This window comes from Amblyraja radiata, chromosome 3 (genome assembly GCF_010909765.2).
Source record: "Amblyraja radiata isolate CabotCenter1 chromosome 3, sAmbRad1.1.pri, whole genome shotgun sequence".
In the NCBI taxonomy this organism is placed as follows: Eukaryota; Metazoa; Chordata; class Chondrichthyes; order Rajiformes; family Rajidae; genus Amblyraja; species Amblyraja radiata.
The window spans coordinates 78,633,611-78,655,798 of NC_045958.1; the positions used below are offsets into that span (position 1 = coordinate 78,633,611).

Here is a 22,188-nt window from a genome sequence, read left to right on the forward strand (position 1 = left end):
GCATTTCAATATTAACAGAGAACATCGACCAGTACAGCAACACAGAAGGCCCTTCGACTCACAATGTCTGTGCCAAACATGATGCTTTACTTAAACTAATCCCTTCTGCCTGAACTTGCTCCAAATCCCCCATTCCCTGCATATCCATGTGTCTATTAAAAAGCCTTCTAAATGTCATTATTGCATATGTTTCCATCACCACTACCTCTGGCAGGGCGTTCCAAGCATCTACCACTCATAAATTGTCCCACATATTTCCTTTAAACATTCTCCCTCTGACCTTACAGCTATGCCCTCCAGCAGTTGAACTTACACCCTGGGGAAAAGATTTGACTGCCAACCCTATCTTATCTCTGGCTCTCACAATTTGAAATACTTCTATCAGATGTCGTCTCAGGCTCCGCCATTCCAGAAAAAAAATCCAAACTTATCCAACCACTCATTGTAACTTATACCCTCTACTCTAAGGCAGTATCTTGCGAAAATACTTCTGCATTCTCTCCAAAGTCTAACAACATTTTTACAAAGCTGCAATAGGGCTTCCTGTCACTTATATTCAAAGGTCCGATCAATGATTAGATTGATCATCGATTCTAATCACTGATTATAATATCGCGTCGACGTTTGCCTGTTAAATTAGTGTAAATTTCATTAGCAAAACTCTGGAGAACTGACCTTCACACTCCAGGTCTGGACCATCCCACTGACCCTGGGCAGAGCAGACTGATGTTCCATTTCCTTTCACGGGCACATAGCCAGCCAGACACTGGTACTCCACCGTACTGCCGTAGGTTGTGTTCTTTGGTGGGTATCGCACTGTGTTCTGTAACTTTGGGGGTGAGCCGCAGTCAACAGCTGAGGAGGCACAAATCACATTTCCATACCTGTGGATAAACTTCAAAAGAAAATCTACATTTCTGATGATTTTTTTTTGTACTGAAGTTCGTGTTGCTCCCATGACACGTTAAATTATTGCACGATAAAGGAACACAGTGATATATTTTCCTTCCCATCATGGCACACACTCCTGATGCTGTACTGAGCTTGTGCTGAACTGTCAGAGCCAACCTCATTGTGGGACATTAAACGAGGGTTCTCTGCCCTATTAGAAATATATAAACATATTTCAAAGCAGTAATTCAAAAAAGAATAAGACCTTTACCCGTTGCACTCTCACTCAGTATTTAACTTGCTATTATGAGTAGAAATATCGGCCATTATTTTTATTTATTTATTATTTAATTTAATTATTGATAATAATTATTAATAATTATGCCATTATGACATTAACTGATGCCGTCAGCGATGGCAGCCTCATCAATGGTCTGTCTGTCTTTTCGTCTTTTTTGTTATTTTTAGTGTGTTTTAAAAAGTATGTGTTAATGTTGTCTGGTTTGTTTTATGTGGGGGGTGGGGGTGGTCGGGGGAAACTTTTTTCCCCAATCTCTTGCCCTGCCGGAGATGCAATTTTTTTCCGGATCGTATCTCTGGTCGCTCTGTGGCCCAACATCATGGAGGTGACGGCCTTGCTCGAGACTGACTTTGAGCCCCACCATGGGGCCGTGGACTTACCATCGGAGCCTGCGATCCCGTGCCTGGGATCAATGCTCCTATGTGATTTCAACATCGAGGCAGGTTCTCTGGATGCTTTCAAGAGAGAACGAGATAGGGCTCTTAAAAATAGCGTAGTCAGGGGATATGGGGAGAAGGCAGGAATGGGGTACTGATTGGGGATGACCAGCCATGATCACATTGAATGGCGGTGCTGGCTCAAAGGGCCAAATGGCCAGCTCCTGCACCTATTGTCTATTGTCTATTATGTCATTAACTGTAAAGCCTTTTCTGTTGTCCTGCATCATGAACGGTTCCATAAAGACAACTTTCATTCTTCCTTTCACTTCCTTCACTATTCGTCCCAAATTAATTTTGTTTTATCTGAAAACCGGCTCATATGGAAGCAAAATTGTGCGAGAGAAACATCACAGGTTAAAATATCTCTCGGATGTTTTCCTGTTAATTTGGTGTAAATTTCATTAGCAACACTCTGGAGACTGACCTTCACACTCCAGGTCTGGACCATCCCACTGACCCTGGGCAGAGCAGACTGATGTTCCATTTCCTTTCACGGGTACATAGCCAGCCAGGCACTGGTACTCCACCGTACTGCCGTAGGTCGTGTTCTCTGGTGGGTATCGCATTGTGTTCTGTAACCATGGGGGTGACCCACAGTCAACAGCTGAGGAAAGACAAATCAGATTTCCATACCAGCAGTAAAATATCAAAAGAAAATCTATATCTACCGGAGACCTCGCAGTCTCCGGTACAGACTGATGTCGGGAAGCTCCAAAGTCGCAAGAGGTTCGACTAGCCCCGACCCGGGGTCCGATCGCCCAGCGCGGGGAGCTGAGATCCCCCCCATGCAGGAGCTTGATTGCCCCGTCGCGGAGGGCCCGACCGTTGGCTACGGAAGCCAAGATCGACCCGTCAACGAAGGCTCGAGGCCCTCGACTGCGGGAGAACAAAGAAGGGAAGAGATTTAACTTTTTTTTCCGTCTTCCATCACATTGAGGTATGTGGAAGATTCGCTGTGGTGGATGTTTATGTTAAAATGTATTTTGTGTGTTTTGTTGCTTTTTATTGGTATGACTGTATGGCAAATCAAATTCCTTGCATGTTGCAAAACATATTTGGCTAATAAAGTATGATTATGATTATTGCCTATGAGACCTTTCTGTGCTCAACTTGGCTTCACATTGCGTACATTACAATAGTGACTGCACTTCAATATTAACATAGAACAGAGCTCAGTACAGTACAATAAGAAGCATTTCTGCCCACCATGTCTGCGCAAAAGATGTTGCCTGCTTGCACTAATCCCTTTAGCCTGCACCTGTTGCATATCCCTCCATCCACAGAATATTCACGCATCTATCAGAAACCCTCTTAAATGTAACAATCATATCTGCTTCTACCATCACCCCTAGCAGCGTGTACCTGGCACCTACCATTAAAAAAAACTTTGCACTTTATCTTAAATTTTACCCTCTGACCTTATAGCTATGCCCTCCAATATTTGACATTTCTACCCAGGGATAAAAGGTTCCGATTGCCTACCCTTTCTTTGCCTCTTATAATTTTATAAACTTCTACCACATGTCCCCTCAGCTTCCGACACTCCAGAAAGATAACAAGTTTGTCCAACCATTCATTATAGCTGAAACCTGCTAATGTAAGCAGCATCCTGGTCAAGCTCTTCTGCACTCTCTCCAAAGCCTGCTCATCCTTCATGCAACATATGCAGAACTGCAGATGTGATTCCAAAGATGACCTGAACAATGTTTTGTTAAGCTGCAATAGGTCTTCCTGACTCTTATACTCAGTGGCCCAATAAATGTAGCAAGCGTACCTTACTTCCTCTTTGCCACTTTATCTACTTGCGTTGTTACCTTGTGTTCCTACCTTCATTATTTTGCTATTGAGGGAGTGCAGCGTAGGTTTACAAGGTTTATTCCCGGGATGGCGGGACTGTCATATGCTGAGAGAATGGAGCAGCTGGGCTTGTACACTCTGGAGTTTAGAAGGATGAGAGGATATCTCATTGAAACATATAAGATTGTTAAGGGCTTGGACACGCTAGAGGCAGGAAACATGTTCCCGATGTTGGGGGAGTCCAGAACCAGGGGCCACAGTTTAAGAATAAGGAGTAAGCCATTTAGAACGGAGCCAAGGAAACAGTTTTTCTCACAGAGAGTGGCGAGCCTGTGGAATTCTCTGCCTCAGAGGGCGGTGGAGGCAGGTTTTCTGGATGCTTTCAAGAGAGAACTAGATAGGGCTCTTAAAAATAGCGGAGTCAGGGGATATGGGGAGAAGGCAGGAATGGGGTACTGATTGGGGATGATCAGCCATGAACACATTGAATGGCGGTGCTGGCCCAAAGGGCCAAATGGCCAACTCCTGCACCTATTGTCTATTGTCTATTATGTCATTAACTGTAAAGCCTTTTCTGTTGTCCTGCATCATGAACGGTTCCATAAAGACAACTTTCATTCTTCCTTTCACTTCCTTCACTATTCGTCCCAAATTAATTTTGTTTTATCTGAAAACCGGCTCGTATGGAAGCAAAATTGTGCGAGAGAAACATCACAGGTTAAAATATCTCTCGGATGTTTTCCTGTTAATTTGGTGTAAATTTCATTAGCAACACTCTGGAGACTGACCTTCACACTCCAGGTCTGGACCATCCCACTGACCCTGGGCAGAGCAGACTGATGTTCCATTTCCTTTCACGGGCACATAGCCAGCCAGGCACTGGTACTCCACCGTACTGCCGTAGGTCGTGTTCTCTGGTGGGTATCGCATTGTGTTCTGTAACCATGGGGGTGACCCACAGTCAACAGCTGAGGAAAGACAAATCAGATTTCCATACCAGCAGTAAAATATCAAAAGAAAATCTATATCTACCGGAGACCTCGCAGTCTCCGGTAGAGACTGATGTCGGGAAGCTCCAAAGTCGCAAGAGGTTCGACTAGCCCCGACCCGGGGTCCGATCGCCCAGCGCGGGGAGCTGAGATCCCCCCCATGCAGGAGCTTGATTGCCCCGTCGCGGAGGGCCCGACCGTTGGCTACGGAAGCCAAGATCGACCCGTCAACGAAGGCTCGAGGCCCTCGACTGCGGGAGAACAAAGAAGGGAAGAGATTTAACTTTTTTTTTCCGCCTTCCATCACATTGAGGTATGTGGAAGATTCGCTGTGGTGGATGTTTATGTTAAAATGTATTTTGTGTGTTTTGTTGCTTTTTATTGGTATGACTGTATGGCAAATCAAATTCCTTGCATGTTGCAAAACATATTTGGCTAATAAAGTATGATTATGATTATTGCCTATGAGACCTTTCTGTGCTCAACTTGGCTTCACATTGCGTACATTACAATAGTGACTGCACTTCAATATTAACATAGAACAGAGCTCAGTACTGTACAATAAGAAGCATTTCTGCCCACCATGTCTGCGCAAAAGATGTTGCCTGCTTGCACTAATCCCTTTAGCCTGCACCTGTTGCATATCCCTCCATCCACAGAATATTCACGCATCTATCAGAAACCCTCTTAAATGTAACAATCATATCTGCTTCTACCATCACCCCTAGCAGCGTGTACCTGGCACCTACCATTAAAAAAAACTTTGCACTTTATCTTAAATTTTACCCTCTGACCTTATAGCTATGCCCTCCAATATTTGACATTTCTACCCAGGGATAAAAGGTTCCGATTGCCTACCCTTTCTTTGCCTCATATAATTTTATAAACTTCTACCACATGTCCCCTCAGCTTCCGACACTCCAGAAAGATAACAAGTTTGTCCAACCATTCATTATAGCTGAAACCTGCTAATGTAAGCAGCAGGTACACAAAATTGCTGGGGAAACTCAGCGGGTGCAGCAGCATCTATGGAGCGAAGGAAATAGGCGACGTTTCGGAAGGAAGGAAAAGGGGAGGAGGAGGAGGAGCCCGAGGGCGGGCGGATGGGAGGGTGGGAGGAGACAGCTAGAGGGTTAAGGAAGGGGAGGAGACAGCAAGGGCTAGCAAAATTGGGAGAATTCACTGTTAATGCCATCCGGACACAAGGTCCCCAGACGGAATATGAGGTGCTGTTCCTCCAATTTCCGCTGTTGCTCACTCTGGCAATGGAGGAGACCCAGGATAGAGAGGTCGGATTGGGAATGGGAGGGGGAGTTGAAGTGCTGAGCCACCGGGAGTTCAGGTAGGTTATTGCGGACTGAGCGGAGGTGTTCGGCGAAACAATCGCCCAACCTACGCATAGTCTCCCCGATGTAAATCAGCTGACATCTAGAGCAGCGGATGCAGTAGATGAGGTTGGAGGAGATACAGGTGAACCTTTGTCGCACCTGGAACGACTGCTTGGGTCCTTGAATGGAGTCGAGGGGGGAGGTGAAGGGACAGGTGTTGCATTTCTTGCGGTTGCAACGGAAAGTGCCCGGGGAGGGGGTGGTGCGGGAGGGAAGCGAAGAATTGACGAGGGAGTTGCGGAGGGAGCGGTCTTTGTGGAAGGCAGACATGGGGGAGATGGGAAGATGTGGCGAGTGATGGGGTCACGTTGGAGGTGGCGGAAATAGCGGAGGATTCTGTGTTGTATTTGCCGGCTGGTGGGGTGAAAGGTGAGGACCAGAGGGACTCTGCCCTTGTTGCGAGTGCGGGGATGGGGAGAGAGAGCAGTGTTACGGGGTATGGATGAGACCCTGGTGTGAGCCTCATCTATGGTGGCGGAGGGGAATCCCCGTTCCCTGAAGAACGAGGACATTTCCGATGCCCTGGTAATGAATGTCTCATCCTGGGAACAGATGCGGCGTAGGCGGAGGAATTGGGAGTAGGGGATGGAGTCTTTACAGGGGGCAGGGTGGGAAGACGTGTAGTCCAGATAGCCATGTGAGTCAGTGGTTTTGTAATGTATGTCGGTCAGGGGTCTGTCCCCTGCGATGGAGATGGTGAGGTCAAGGAATGGTAGGGAAGTGTCGGAAATCGTCCAGGTGTATTGGAGTGCCGGATGGAAGTTGGTGGTGAAGTGGATGAAGTCAGTCAGTTGTGTGTAGGTGCAGGAGGTGGCCCCAAAGCAGTCGTCAATGTAACGGAGGTAGAGGTCGGGGATGGGGCCCCGGTACGTCTCGAACAAGGATTGTTCAACGTACCCGACAAAGAGGCAGGCGTAGCTGGGGCCCATGCGTGTGCCCATAGCTACGCCTTGTGTTTGGAGGAAATGGGAGGAGTCAAATGTAAAGTTGTTGAGGGTGAGGACCAACTCCGCTAAGCGGAGGAGAGTGTCAGTGGCTGGGTATAGGTTGCTTCTCTGGTCGAGGAAGAACCGGAGGGCTTTGAGGCCATCCTGGTGGGGGATGGAGGTGTAGAGTGACCGGACATCCATGGTGAAGATGAGGGGGTGAGGGCCCAGAGAGTGGAATGCGTGGAGGCGGCGGAGAGTGTCTGAGGTGTCTAGAACATAGGTGGGGAGGGATTTGACCAAGGGGGATAGGATGGAGTCAAGGTATGTGGAGATGAGTTCGGTGGGGCACGAACACGCAGAGACAATGGGTCTGCCGGGAGAGCCGGGTTTGTGGATTTTGGGGAGAAGGGAAAAACGGGACGTGCGGGGCTGGGGAACGATGAGGTTGGAAGCTTGGTCGGGCAGGGCGTGGGAATTGATGAAGTCGGTGATGGTGCTAGAAATGGTGGCCTGGTGCTCGTCAGTGGGGTCATGGTCCAAGGGTAAGTAGGAGGATGTGTCCGAGAGTTGGCGCGAGGCCTCAGCTTTGTAGAGATCGACGCGCCAGGCTACCACGGCACCTCCCTTGTCGGCTGGTTTGATGACCCAATCTGGGTTTTTGCGGAGTGATTCAATGGCAGTGCGTTCAGAGGGGGAAAGATTAGAGTGAGACAGGGGAGTGGAGAAGTTGAGGCGGTTGACATCGCGGCGGCAGTTTTGGATAAAGAGTTCCAAAGCCGGGACTTTATGAGGGGGGTTCCACGAGGAGGGGGTGCGTTGGAGACGGGAAAAGGGGTCATCATTGGGGGGGCGAGGACTCCTTCCCATGGAAGTGCGCTGTGAGGCGGAGACGACGGTAGAAGCGCTCCAAGTCATGGTGGGCGCGGAACTCATTGAGATGGGGACGGAGGGGGACAAAGGTAAGACCTCTGCTGAGGACAGACCGTTGGGTGGGGGAGAGGGGGAGGTCGGGGGGGATGGTAAACACCCGGCAGGGGTGGGAGTTGGGGCCAGAGGAAGGCAGGTGGGTGGACTGGGGACGGGGCGATGTGTGGGGGGGGGGGGGGGTTGTGGGTGTTGGAGGAGTGGTGGGTGGTCAGGGGGGGGGGGGGAGAGAGGACTGTAATGTGGGTGGGGAAGAGCGGGGGTGACATGGTTGGGGGGGGGATGGGGGAGGGTCAGTGGAGCAGCCACTGAGGTTGGCAAGGCTGGGCAGACGGGCGCTAGGACCCAATGGAGTTAAGTCCAGGAGAGAGGGAGTAAGCAGCGTGGAGGCTCCAGGCCCAGTGCAGAGTCCAGGCTCCAGGTAAGGCGATGGCTGTGGGTTGCTGGAGGGGGGTGGAGTGGCGCGGGTCACCGGACCCGATGGTCAGAGTCCAGTGGCGCGGGTCACTGGACCCGATGGTCGTAGTCCAGTGGTGGTTGAGTCGGGGTCCGCGGGCGATGCGTGGGTGGTCCCGGTGGGCGGGTCGGCGGCGAGATGAATCGGGTGCGTTGCGGCGGCCATGTTGGGGGAGCCCCGGTTCGGCGGCGATGCCGGGTAGGTCGGGTCCGGCGGCGATGTCGGAGGAATCGGCGAGGGGGAGAAAGTCCGAGTTACCGTAGAAGCTGCGAGGCTGGGCATCATCGGTCGGCAGGTGAGGGTCGTCGGCGGCATCGATGTGGAGGTCGGTGAAGGCGGCGTCCCGGTGAGTATGGAAGTCGCTCCTAGTGGCCAAGATGGCGTCGCGGGACTCGGGCAGGCGATGCGGGCCAGAGTTGTCATTAACTGTAAAGCCTTTTCTGTTGTCCTGCATCATGAACGGTTCCATAAAGACAACTTTCATTCTTCCTTTCATTTCCTTCACTATTCGTCCCAAATTAATTTTGTTTTATCTGAAAACCGGCTCATATGGAAGCAAAATTGTGCGAGAGAAACATCACAGGTTAAAATATCTCTCGGATGTTTTCCTGTTAATTTGGTGTAAATTTCATTAGCAACACTCTGGAGACTGACCTTCACACTCCAGGTCTGGACCATCCCACTGACCCTGGGCAGAGCAGACTGATGTTCCATTTCCTTTCACGGGTACATAGCCAGCCAGGCACTGGTACTCCACCGTACTGCCGTAGGTCGTGTTCTCTGGTGGGTATCGCATTGTGTTCTGTAACCATGGGGGTGACCCACAGTCAACAGCTGAGGAAAGACAAATCAGATTTCCATACAGTAAAATATCAAAAGAAAATCTATATCTACCGGAGACCTCGCAGTCTCCGGTACAGACTGATGTCGGGAAGCTCCAAAGTCGCAAGAGGTTCGACTAGCCCCGACCCGGGGTCCGATCGCCCAGCGCGGGGAGCTGAGATCCCCCCCATGCAGGAGCTTGATTGCCCCGTCGCGGAGGGCCCGACCGTTGGCTACGGAAGCCAAGATCGACCCGTCAACGAAGGCTCGAGGCCCTCGGCTGTGGGAGAACAAAGAAGGGAAGAGATTTAACTTTTTTTTCCGCCTTCCATCACATTGAGGTATGTGGAAGATTCGCTGTGGTGGATGTTTATGTTAAATTGTATTTTGTGTGTTTTGTTGCTTTTTATTGGTATGACTGTATGGCAAATCAAATTCCTTGCATGTTGCAAAACATATTTGGCTAATAAAGTATGATTATGATTATTGCCTATGAGACCTTTCTATGCTCAACTTGGCTTCACATTGCGTACATTACAATAGTGACTGCACTTCAATATTAACATAGAACAGAGCTCAGTACAGTACAATAAGAAGCATTTCTGCCCACCATGTCTGCGCAAAAGATGTTGCCTGCTTGCACTAATCCCTTTAGCCTGCACCTGCTGCATATCCCTCCATCCACAGAATATTCACGCATCTATCAGAAACCCTCTTAAATGTAACAATCATATCTGCTTCTACCATCACCCCTAGCAGCGTGTACCTGGCACCTACCATTAAAAAAAACTTTGCACTTTATCTTAAATTTTACCCTCTGACCTTATAGCTATGCCCTCCAATATTTGACATTTCTACCCAGGGATAAAAGGTTCCGATTGCCTACCCTTTCTTTGCCTCTTATAATTTTATAAACTTCTACCACATGTCCCCTCAGCTTCCGACACTCCAGAAAGATAACAAGTTTGTCCAACCATTCATTATAGCTGAAACCTGCTAATGTAAGCAGCAGGTACACAAAATTGCTGGGGAAACTCAGCGGGTGCAGCAGCATCTATGGAGCGAAGGAAATAGGCGACGTTTCGGGCCGAAATCCTTCTTCAGACTGATGGGGGGTGGGGGGGGGGGGGGGGGGAAGAAGGAAGGAAAAGGGGAGGAGGAGGAGGAGCCCGAGGGCGGGCGGATGGGAGGGTGGGAGGAGACAGCTAGAGGGTTAAGGAAGGGGAGGAGACAGCAAGGGCTAGCAAAATTGGGAGAATTCAATGTTAATGCCATCCAGACGCAAGGTCCCCAGACGGAATATGAGGTGCTGTTCCTCCAATTTTCGCTGTTGCTCACTCTGGCAATGGAGGAGACCCAGGACAGAGAGGTCGGATTGGTTATGGGAGGGGGAGTTGAAGTGCTGAGCCACCGGGAGTTCAGGTAGATTATTGCGGACTGAGCGGAGGTGTTCGGCGAAACGATCGCCCAACCTACGCATAGTCTCCCCGATGTAAATCAGCTGACATCTAGAGCAGCGGATGCAGTAGATGAGGTTGGAGGAGATACAGGTGAACCTTTGTCGCACCTGGAACGACTGCTTGGGTCCTTGAATGGAGTCGAGGGGGGAAGTGAAGGGACAGGTGTTGCATTTCTTGCGGTTGCAACGGAAAGTGCCCGGGGAGGGGGTGGTGCGGGAGGGAAGCGAAGAATTGACGAGGGAGTTGCGGAGGGAGCGGTCTTTGCGGAAGACAGACATGGGGGAGATGGGAAGATGTGGCGAGTGGTGGGGTCACGTTGGAGGTGGCGGAAATGGCGGAGGATTATGTGTTGTATTTGCCGGCTGGTGGGGTGAAAGGTGAGGACCAGAGGGACTCTGCCCTTGTTGCGAGTGCGGGGATGGGGAGAGAGAGCAGTGTTACGGGGTATGGATGAGACCCTGGTGTGAGCCTCATCTATGGTGGCGGAGGGGAATCCCCGTTCCCTGAAGAACGAGGACATTTCCAATGCCGTGGTATGGAATGTCTCATCCTGGGAACAGATGCGGCGTAGGCGGAGGAATTGGGAGTAGGGGATGGAGTCTTTACAGGGGGCAGGGTGGGAAGACGTGTAGTCCAGATAGCCATGTGAGTCAGTGGGTTTGTAATGTATGTCGGTCAGGAGTCTGTCCCCTGCGATGGAGATGGTGAGGTCAAGGAATGGTAGGGAAGTGTTGGAAATCGTCCAGGTGTATTGGAGTGCCGGATGGAAGTTGGTGGTGAAGTGGATGAAGTCAGTCAGTTGTGTGTAGGTGCAGGAGTAGGCCCCAAAGCAGTCGTGAATGTAACGGAGGTAGAGGTCGGGGATGGGGCCCTGGTACGTCTCGAACAAGGATTGTTCAACGTACCCGACAAAGAGGCAGGCTTAGCTGGGGCCCATGCGTGTGCCCATAGCTACGTCTTGTGTTTGGAGGAAATGGGAGGAGTCAAATGTAAAGTTGTTGAGGGTGAGGACCAACTCCGCTAAGCGGAGGAGAGTGTCAGTGGCTGGGTATAGGTTGCTTCTCTGGTCGAGGAAGAACCGGAGGGCTTTGAGGCCATCCTGGTGGGGGATGGAGGTGTAGAGTGACCGGACATCCATGGTGAAGATGAGGGGGTGAGGGCCCAGAGAGTGGAATGCGTGGAGGCGGCGGAGAGTGTCTGAGGTGTCTAGAACATAGGTGGGGAGGGATTTGACCAAGGGGGATAGGATGGAGTCAAGGTATGTGGAGATGAGTTCGGTGGGGCACGAACACGCAGAGACAATGGGTCTGCCGGGAGAGCCGGGTTTGTGGATTTTGGGGAGAAGGGAAAAACGGGCCGTGCGGGGCTGGGGAACGATGAGGTTGGAAGCTTGGTCGGGCAGGGCGTGGGAATTGATGATGTCGGTGATGGTGCTAGAAATGGTGGCCTGGTGCTCGTCAGTGTTGGTCCAAGGGTAAGTAGGAGGATGTGTCCGAGAGTTGGCGCGTGGTCTCAGCTTTGTAGAGATCGACGCGCCAGACTATCACGGCACCTCCCTTGTCGGCTGGTTTGATGACCCAATCTGGGTTTTTGCGGAGTGATTCAATGGCAGTGCGTTCAGAGGGGGAAAGATTAGAGTGAGACAGGGGAGTGGAGAAGTTGAGGCGGTTGACATCGCGGCGGCAGTTCTGGATAAAGAGTTCCAGAGCCGGGACTTTATGAGAAGGGTTCCACGAGGAGGGGGTGCGTTGGAGACGGGAAAAGGGGTCATCATTGGGGGGCGAGGACTCCTTCCCATGGAAGTGCGCTGTGAGGCGGAGACGACGGTAGAAGCGCTCCAAGTCATGGTGGGCGCGGAACTCATTGAGATGGGGACGGAGGGGGACAAAGGTAAGACCTCTGCTGAGGACAGACCGTTGGGTGGGGGAGAGGGGGAGGTCGGGGGGGATGGTGAACACCCGGCAGGGGTGGGAGTTGGGGCCAGAGGAAGGCAGGTGGGTGGACTAGGGACGGGGCGATGTGTGGGGGGGGGGGGGGTTGTGGGTGTTGGAGGAGTGGTGGGTGGTCAGGGGGTGGGGGGGAGAGAGGGCTGTAATGTGGTTGGGAAGAGCGGGGGTGACATGGTTGGGGGGGGGGATGGGGGAGGGTCAGTGGAGCAGCCACTGAGGTTGGCAAGGCTGGGCAGACGGGGGCTAGGACCCAGTGGAGTTAAGTCCAGGAGAGAGGGAGTAAGCAGCGTGGAGGCTCCAGGCCCAGTGCAGAGTCCAGGCTCCAGGTAAGGCGATGGCTGTGGGTTGCTGGAGGGGGGTGGAGTGGTGCGGGTCACCAGACGCGATGGTCGGAGTCCAGTGGCGCGGGTCAACGGACCCGATGGTCGGAGTCGAGTGGCGCGGGTCACCGGACCCGATGGTCGTAGTCCAGTGGTGGTTGAGTCGGGGTCCGCGGGCGATGCATGGGTGTTCCCGGTGGGCGGAAGGTCGGCGGGTCTGCGGCGAGATGAATCGGGTGCGTTGCGGCGGCCATGTTGGGGGAGCCCCGGTTCGGCGGCGATGCCGGGTAGGTCGGGTCCGGCGGTGATGTCGGAGGAATCGGCGAGGGGGAGAAAGTCCGAGTTACCGTAGAAGCTGCGAGGTTGGGCGTAATCGGTCGGCAGGTGAGGGTCGGCGGCGGCATCGATGTGGAGGTCGGTGAAGGCGGCGTCCCGGTGAGTATGGAAGTCGCTCCTAGTGGCCAAGATGGCGTCGCGGGACTCGGGCAGGCGATGCGGGCCAGAGTTGGGGCCCGGAGTCTGCGGGCGGTCGAGTCGCGGAGTGTAGGCGTCGGGAGCGGCCTGGAGTCGGGATAATTTAAGGTCCTTAGTGGAATTAAGGTAGGCCAGGAATTTTTTATTTAAGAGGTGGATCTTCCGGCGGATGAAATACAACTGGGGTCCGTTGCAGGTCTGGGTTAGTGAGGCCTGAAGTCCAGGGAGTGTCGATGTGAGGTCCTGTTGGTGCCGGCGCATCGCGACCAGGGTGGATCTCAGTGCCCGGTTAGAGAATTGCTGGGTATGCCGGTGGATAGCCAGTCGGTACCGATGGTCCGGTTGGGGTCCGAACTGGGAGGTAGGGAATTGGAGCTGGAAGCCATGGGGTATGAGATGGAGGCGCAGGCAGGCCCCGAGGAAGCAAATGTGGTTGTGGTATCGAGTCTGGGTAAGGATGTGGTCGTACAGTTGGAGGGCAGAGGGGATCACAGAGGGTGTGCAGTTAGAGAGGAGGTTGTGAAACTGTCTCCGGAGAGAGGAGAACTTCTTCAAAGTAGGCATACCTTGAAGAGATATCGCAGTGGAGTAGACAAAGTGTTCAAAAAGGAACTGCATCCTGGTCAAGCTCTTCTGCACTCTCTCCAAAGCCTGCTCATCCTTCATGTAACATATGCAGAACTGCAGATGTGATTCCAAAGATGACCTGAACAACGTTTTGTTAAGCTGCAATAGGTCTTCCTGACTCTTATACTCAGTGGCCCAATAAATGTAGCAAGCGTACCTTACTTCCTCTTTGCCACTTTATCTACTTGCGTTGTTACCTTGTGTTCCTACCTTCATTATTTTGCTATTGAGGGAGTGCAGCGTAGGTTTACAAGGTTAATTCCCGGGATGGCGGGACTGTCATATGCTGAGAGAATGGAGCAGCTGGGCTTGTACACTCTGGAGTTTAGAAGGATGAGAGGATATCTCATTGAAACATATAAGATTGTTAAGGGCTTGGACACGCTAGAGGCAGGAAACATGTTCCCGATGTTGGGGGAGTCCAGAACCAGGGGCCACAGTTTAAGAATAAGGAGTAAGCCATTTAGAACGGAGACAAGGAAACAGTTTTTCTCACAGAGAGTGGCGAGCCTGTGGAATTCTCTGCTTCAGAGGGCGGTGGAGGCAGGTTGTCTGGATGCTTTCAAGAGAGAACTAGATAGGGCTCTTAAAAATAGCGGAGTCAGGGGATATGGGGAGAAGGCAGGAATGGGGTACTGATTGGGGATGACCAGCCATGATCACATTGAATAGCGGTGCTGGCTCAAAGGGCCAAATGGCCAACTCCTGCACCTATTGTCTATTGTCTATTATGTCATTAACTGTAAAGCCTTTTCTGTTGTCCTGCATCATGAACGGTTCCATAAAGACAACTTTCATTCTTCCTTTCACTTCCTTCACTATTCGTCCCAAATTAATTTTGTTTTATCTGAAAACCGGCTCATATGGAAGCAAAATTGTGCGAGAGAAACATCACAGGTTAAATTATCTCTCGGATGTTTTCCTGTTAATTTGGTGTAAATTTCATTAGCAACACTCTGGAGACTGACCTTCACACTCCAGGTCTGGACCACCCCACTGACCCTGGGCAGAGCAGACTGATGTTCCATTTCCTTTCACGGGCACATAGCCAGCCAGGCACTGGTACTCCACCGTACTGCCGTAGGTCGTGTTCTCTGGTGGGTATCGCATTGTGTTCTGTAACAATGGGGGTGACCCACAGTCAACAGCTGAGGAAAGACAAATCAGATTTCCATACCAGCAGTAAAATATCAAAAGAAAATCTATATCTACCGGAGACCTCGCAGTCTCCGGTACAGAGTGATGTCGGGAAGCTCCAAAGTCGCAAGAGGTTCGACTAGCCCCGTCCCGGGGTCCGATCGCCCAGCGCGGGGAGCTGAGATCCCCCCCATGCAGGAGCTTGATTGCCCCGTCGCGGAGGGCCCGACCGTTGGCTACGGAAGCCAAGATCGTCCCGTCAACGAAGGCTCGAGGCCCTCGACTGCGGGAGAACAAAGAAGGGAAGAGATTTAACTTTTTTTTCCGCCTTCCATCACATTGAGGTATGTGGAAGATTCGCTGTGGTGGATGTTTATGTTAAAATGTATTTTGTGTGTTTTGTTGCTTTTTATTGGTATGACTGTATGGCAAATCAAATTCCTTGCATGTTGCAAAACATATTTGGCTAATAAAGTATGATTATGATTATTGCCTATGAGACCTTTCTGTGCTCAACTTGGCTTCACATTGCGTACATTACAATAGTGACTGCACTTCAATATTAACATAGAACAGAGCTCAGTACAGTACAATAAGAAGCATTTCTGCCCACCATGTCTGCGCAAAAGATGTTGCCTGCTTGCACTAATCCCTTTAGCCTGCACCTGCTGCATATCCCTCCATCCACAGAATATTCACGCATCTATCAGAAACCCTCTTAAATGTAACAATCATATCTGCTTCTACCATCACCCCTAGCAGCGTGTACCTGGCACCTACCATTAAAAAAAACTTTGCACTTTATCTTAAATTTTACCCTCTGACCTTATAGCTATGCCCTCCAATATTTGACATTTCTACCCAGGGATAAAAGGTTCCGATTGCCTACCCTTTCTTTGCCTCTTATAATTTTATAAACTTCTACCACATGTCCCCTCAGCTTCCGACACTCCAGAAAGATAACAAGTTTGTCCAACCATTCATTATAGCTGAAACCTGCTAATGTAAGCAGCATCCTGGTCAAGCTCTTCTGCACTCTCTCCAAAGCCTGCTCATCCTTCATGTAACATATGCAGAACTGCAGATGTGATTCCAAAGATGACCTGAACAACGTTTTGTTAAGCTGCAATAGGTCTTCCTGACTCTTATACTCAGTGGCCCAATAAATGTAGCAAGCGTACCTTACTTCCTCTTTGCCACTTTATCTACTTGCGTTGTTACCTTGTGTTCCTACCTTCATTATTTTGCTATTGAGGGAGTGCAGCGTAGGTTTACAAGGTTTATTCCCGGGATGGCGGGACTGTCATATGCTGAGAGAATGGAGCAGCTGGGCTTGTACACTCTGGAGTTTAGAAGGATGAGAGGATATCTCATTGAAACATATAAGATTGTTAAGGGCTTGGACACGCTAGAGGCAGGAAACATGTTCCCGATGTTGGGGGAGTCCAGAACCAGGGGCCACAGTTTAAGAATAAGGAGTAAGCCATTTAGAACGGAGCCAAGGAAACAGTTTTTCTCACAGAGAGTGGCGAGCCTGTGGAATTCTCTGCCTCAGAGGGCGGTGGAGGCAGGTTTTCTGGATGCTTTCAAGAGAGAACTAGATAGGGCTCTTAAAAATAGCGGAGTCAGGGGATATGGGGAGAAGGCAGGAATGGGGTACTGATTGGGGATGATCAGCCATGATCACATTGAATGGCGGTGCTGGCTCAAAGGGCCAAATGGCCAACTCCTGCACCTATTGTCTATTGTCTATTATGTCATTAACTGTAAAGCCTTTTCTGTTGTCCTGCATCATGAACGGTTCCATAAAGACAACTTTCATTTTTCCTTTCACTTCCTTCACTATTCGTCCCAAATTAATTTTGTTTTATCTGAAAACCGGCTCATATGGAAGCAAAATTGTGCGAGAGAAACATCACAGGTTAAATTATCTCTCGGATGTTTTCCTGTTAATTTGGTGTAAATTTCATTAGCAACACTCTGGAGACTGACCTTCACACTCCAGGTCTGGACCATCCCACTGACCCTGGGCAGAGCAGACTGATGTTCCATTTCCTTTCACGGGCACATAGCCAGCCAGGCACTGGTACTCCACCGTACTGCCGTAGGTCGTGTTCTCTGGTGGGTATCGCATTGTGTTCTGTAACAATGGGGGTGACCCACAGTCAACAGCTGAGGAAAGACAAATCAGATTTCCATACCAGCAGTAAAATATCAAAAGAAAATCTATATCTACCGGAGACCTCGCAGTCTCCGGTACAGAGTGAATGCGTGGAGGCGGCGGAGAGTGTCTGAGGTGTCTAGAACATAGGTGGGGAGGGATTTGACCAAGGGGGATAGGATGGAGTCAAGGTATGTGGAGATGAGTTCGGTGGGGCACGAACACGCAGAGACAATGGGTCTGCCGGGAGAGCCGGGTTTGTGGATTTTGGGGAGAAGGTAAAAACGGGCTGGGCGGGGCTGGGGAACGATGAGGTTGGAAGCTTGGTCGGGCAGGGCGTGGGAATTGATGAAGTCGGTGATGGTGCTAGAAATGGTGGCCTGGTGCTCGTCAGTGGGGTCATGGTCCAAGGGTAAGTAGGAGGAGGTGTCCGAGAGTTGGCGCGTGGCCTCAGCTTTGTAGAGATCGACGCGCCAGACTATCACGGCACCTCCCTTGTCGGCTGGTTTGATGACCCAATCTGGGTTTTTGCGGAGTGATTCAATGGCAGTGCGTTCAGAGGGGGAAAGATTAGAGTGAGACAGGGGAGTGGAGAAGTTGAGGCGGTTGACATCGCGGCGGCAGTTCTGGATAAAGAGTTCCAGAGCCGGGACTTTATGAGAGGGGTTCCACGAGGAGGGGGTGCGTTGGAGACGGGAAAAGGGGTCATCATTGGGGGGCGAGGACTCCTTCCCATGGAAGTGCGCTGTGAGGCGGAGACGACGGTAGAAGCGCTCCAAGTCATGGTGGGCGCGGAACTCATTGAGATGGGGACGGAGGGGGACAAAGGTAAGACCTCTGCTGAGGACAGACCGTTGGGTGGGGGAGAGGGGGAGGTCGGGGGGGATGGTGAACACCCGGCAGGGGTGGGAGTTGGGGCCAGAGGAAGGCAGGTGGGTGGACTGGGGACGGGGCGATGTGTGGGGGGGGGGGGGGGTTGTGGGTGTTGGAGGAGTGGTGGGTGGTCAGGGGGTGGGGGGGAGAGAGGGCTGTAATGTGGGTGGGGAAGAGCGGGGGTGACATGGTTGGGGGGGGGATGGGGGAGGGTCAGTGGAGCAGCCACTGAGGTTGGCAAGGCTGGGCAGACGGGCGCTAGGACCCAGTGGAGTTAAGTCCAGGAGAGAGGGAGTAAGCAGCGTGGAGGCTCCAGGCCCAGTGTAGAGTCCAGGCTCCAGGTAAGGCGATGGCTGTGGGTTGCTGGAGGGGGGTGGAGTGGCGCGGGTCACCAGACGCGATGGTCGGAGTCCAGTGGTGGTTGAATCGGGGACTGCGGGCGATGCGTGGGTGTTCCCGGTGGGCGGAAGGTCGGCGGGTCTGCGGCGAGATGAATCGGGTTCGTTGCGGCGGCCATGTTGGGGGAGCCCCGGTTCGGCGGCGATGCCGGGTAGGTCGGGTCCGGCGGCGATGTCGGAGGAATCGACGAGGGGGAGAAAGTCCGAGTTACCGTAGAAGCTGCGAGGCTGGGCGTCATCGGTCGGCAGGTGAGGGTCGGCGGCGGCATCGATGTGGAGGTCGGTGAAGGCGGCATCCCGGTGAGTATGGAAGTCGCTCCTAGTGGCCAAGATGGCGTCGCGGGACTCGGGCAGGCGATGCGGGCCAGAGATGGGGCCCGGAGTCTGCGGGCGGTCGAGTCGCGGAGTGTAGGCGTCGGGAGCGGCCTGGAGTCGGGATAATTTAAAGTCCTTAGTGGAATTAAGGTAGGCCAGGAATTTTTTATTAAAGAGATGGATCTTCCGGCGGATGAAATGCAGCTGGGGTCCGTTGCAGATCTGGGTTAGTGAGGCCTGAAGTCCAGGGAGTGTCGATGTGAGGTCCTGTTGGTGCCGGCGCATCGCGACCAGGGTGGATCTCAGTGCCCGGTTGGAGAATTGCTGGGTATGCTGGTGGATAGCCAGTCGGTACCGATGGTCCGGTTGGGGTCCGAACTGGGAGGTAGGGAACTGGAGCTGGAAGCCATGGGGTATGAGATGGAGGCGCAGGCAGTCCCCGAGGAAGCAAATGTGGTTGTGGTATCGAGTCTGGGTAAGGATGTGGTCGTACAGTTGGAGGGCAGAGGGGATCACAGAGGGTGTGCAGTTAGAGAGGAGGTTGTGAAACTGTCTCCGGAGAGAGGAGAACTTCTTCAAAGTAGGCATACCTTGAGGAGATATCGCAGTGGAGTAGACAAAGTGTTCAAAAAGGAACTGCATCCTGGTCAAGCTCTTCTGCACTCTCTCCAAAGCCTGCTCATCCTTCATGTAACATATGCAGAACTGCAGATGTGATTCCAAAGATGACCTGAACAATGTTTTGTTAAGCTGCAATAGGTCTTCCTGACTCTTATACTCAGTGGCCCAATAAATGTAGCAAGCGTACCTTACTTCCTCTTTGCCACTTTATCTACTTGCGTTGTTACCTTGTGTTCCTACCTTCATTATTTTGCTATTGAGGGAGTGCAGCGTAGGTTTACAAGGTTAATTCCCGGGATGGCGGGACTGTCATATGCTGAGAGAATGGAGCAGCTGGGCTTGTACACTCTGGAGTTTAGAAGGATGAGAGGATATCTCATTGAAACATATAAGATTGTTAAGGGCTTGGACACGCTAGAGGCAGGAAACATGTTCCCGATGTTGGGGGAGTCCAGAACCAGGGGCCACAGTTTAAGAATAAGGAGTAAGCCATTTAGAACGGAGACAAGGAAACAGTTTTTCTCACAGAGAGTGGCGAGCCTGTGGAATTCTCTGCTTCAGAGGGCGGTGGAGGCAGGTTGTCTGGATGCTTTCAAGAGAGAACTAGATAGGGCTCTTAAAAATAGCGGAGTCAGGGGATATGGGGAGAAGGCAGGAATGGGGTACTGATTGGGGATGACCAGCCATGATCACATTGAATAGCGGTGCTGGCTCAAAGGGCCAAATGGCCAACTCCTGCACCTATTGTCTATTGTCTATTATGTCATTAACTGTAAAGCCTTTTCTGTTGTCCTGCATCATGAACGGTTCCATAAAGACAATTTTCATTCTTCCTTTCATTTCCTTCACTATTCGTCCCAAATTAATTTTGTTTTATCTGAAAACCGGCTCATATGGAAGCAAAATTGTGCGAGAGAAACATCACAGGTTAAATTATCTCTCGGATGTTTTCCTGTTAATTTGGTGTAAATTTCATTAGCAACACTCTGGAGACTGACCTTCACACTCCAGGTCTGGACCATCCCACTGACCCTGGGCAGAGCAGACTGATGTTCCATTTCCTTTCACGGGTACATAGCCAGCCAGGCACTGGTACTCCACCGTACTGCCGTAGGTCGTGTTCTCTGGTGGGTATCGCATTGTGTTCTGTAACCATGGGGGTGACCCACATTCAACAGCTGAGGAAAGACAAATCAGATTTCCATACCAGCAGTAAAATATCAAAAGAAAATCTATATCTACCGGAGACCTCGCAGTCTCCGGTACAGAGTGATGTCGGGAAGCTCCAAAGTCGCAAGAGGTTCGACTAGCCCCGTCCCGGGGTCCGATCGCCCAGCGCGGGGAGCTGAGATCCCCCCCATGCAGGAGCTTGATTGCCCCGTCGCGGAGGGCCCGACCGTTGGCTACGGAAGCCAAGATCGACCCGTCAACGAAGGCTCGAGGCCCTCGACTGCGGGAGAACAAAGAAGGGAAGAGATTTAACTTTTTTTTCCGTCTTCCATCACATTGAGGTATGTGGAAGATTCGCTGTGGTGGATGTTTATGTTAAAATGTATTTTGTGTGTTTTGTTGCTTTTTATTGGTATGACTGTATGGCAAATCAAATTCCTCGCATGTTGCAAAACATATTTGGCTAATAAAGTATGATTATGATTATTGCCTATGAGACCTTTCTGTGCTCAACTTGGCTTCACATTGCGTACATTACAATAGTGACTGCACTTCAATATTAACATAGAACAGAGCTCAGTACAGTACAATAAGAAGCATTTCTGCCCACCATGTCTGCGCAAAAGATGTTGCCTGCTTGCACTAATCCCTTTAGCCTGCACCTGTTGCATATCCCTCCATCCACAGAATATTCACGCATCTATCAGAAACCCTCTTAAATGTAACAATCATATCTGCTTCTACCATCACCCCTAGCAGCGTGTACCTGGCACCTACCATTAAAAAAAACTTTGCACTTTATCTTAAATTTTACCCTCTGACCTTATAGCTATGCCCTCCAATATTTGACATTTCTACCCAGGGATAAAAGGTTCCGATTGCCTACCCTTTCTTTGCCTCTTATAATTTTATAAACTTCTACCACATGTCCCCTCAGCTTCCGACACTCCAGAAAGATAACAAGTTTGTCCAACCATTCATTATAGCTGAAACCTGCTAATGTAAGCAGCATCCTGGTCAAGCTCTTCTGCACTCTCTCCAAAGCCTGCTCATCCTTCATGTAACATATGCAGAACTGCAGATGTGATTCCAAAGATGACCTGAACAACGTTTTGTTAAGCTGCAATAGGTCTTCCTGACTCTTATACTCAGTGGCCCAATAAATGTAGCAAGCGTACCTTACTTCCTCTTTGCCACTTTATCTACTTGCGTTGTTACCTTGTGTTCCTACCTTCATTATTTTGCTATTGAGGGAGTGCAGCGTAGGTTTACAAGGTTTATTCCCGGGATGGCGGGACTGTCATATGCTGAGAGAATGGAGCAGCTGGGCTTGTACACTCTGGAGTTTAGAAGGATGAGAGGATATCTCATTGAAACATATAAGATTGTTAAGGGCTTGGACACGCTAGAGGCAGGAAACATGTTCCCGATGTTGGGGGAGTCCAGAACCAGGGGCCACAGTTTAAGAATAAGGAGTAAGCCATTTAGAACGGAGCCAAGGAAACAGTTTTTCTCACAGAGAGTGGCGAGCCTGTGGAATTCTCTGCCTCAGAGGGCGGTGGAGGCAGGTTTTCTGGATGCTTTCAAGAGAGAACTAGATAGGGCTCTTAAAAATAGCGGAGTCAGGGGATATGGGGAGAAGGCAGGAATGGGGTACTGATTGGGGATGATCAGCCATGATCACATTGAATGGCGGTGCTGGCTCAAAGGGCCAAATGGCCAACTCCTGCACCTATTGTCTATTG

General features: G+C 50.9%; 1 protein-coding gene across 1 annotated transcript in view; it reads right to left on the reverse strand.

Moving 5' to 3' along the window:
• The window catches only part of LOC116971567 (sushi, von Willebrand factor type A, EGF and pentraxin domain-containing protein 1-like), a 127,625-nt gene that overhangs the window by 60,973 nt on the left and 44,464 nt on the right, over positions 1–22,188 (reverse strand). The window contains exons 15-21 of the mRNA XM_033018802.1: positions 20,272–20,451; positions 16,898–17,077; positions 14,737–14,916; positions 8,771–8,950; positions 4,218–4,397; positions 2,057–2,236; positions 676–855 (exon numbers count right to left, since the gene is read on the reverse strand). Coding sequence (XP_032874693.1) covers positions 676–855; positions 2,057–2,236; positions 4,218–4,397; positions 8,771–8,950; positions 14,737–14,916; positions 16,898–17,077; positions 20,272–20,451 — 1,260 coding nt within the window. The remainder of the gene's footprint in view (positions 1–675; positions 856–2,056; positions 2,237–4,217; positions 4,398–8,770; positions 8,951–14,736; positions 14,917–16,897; positions 17,078–20,271; positions 20,452–22,188) is intronic.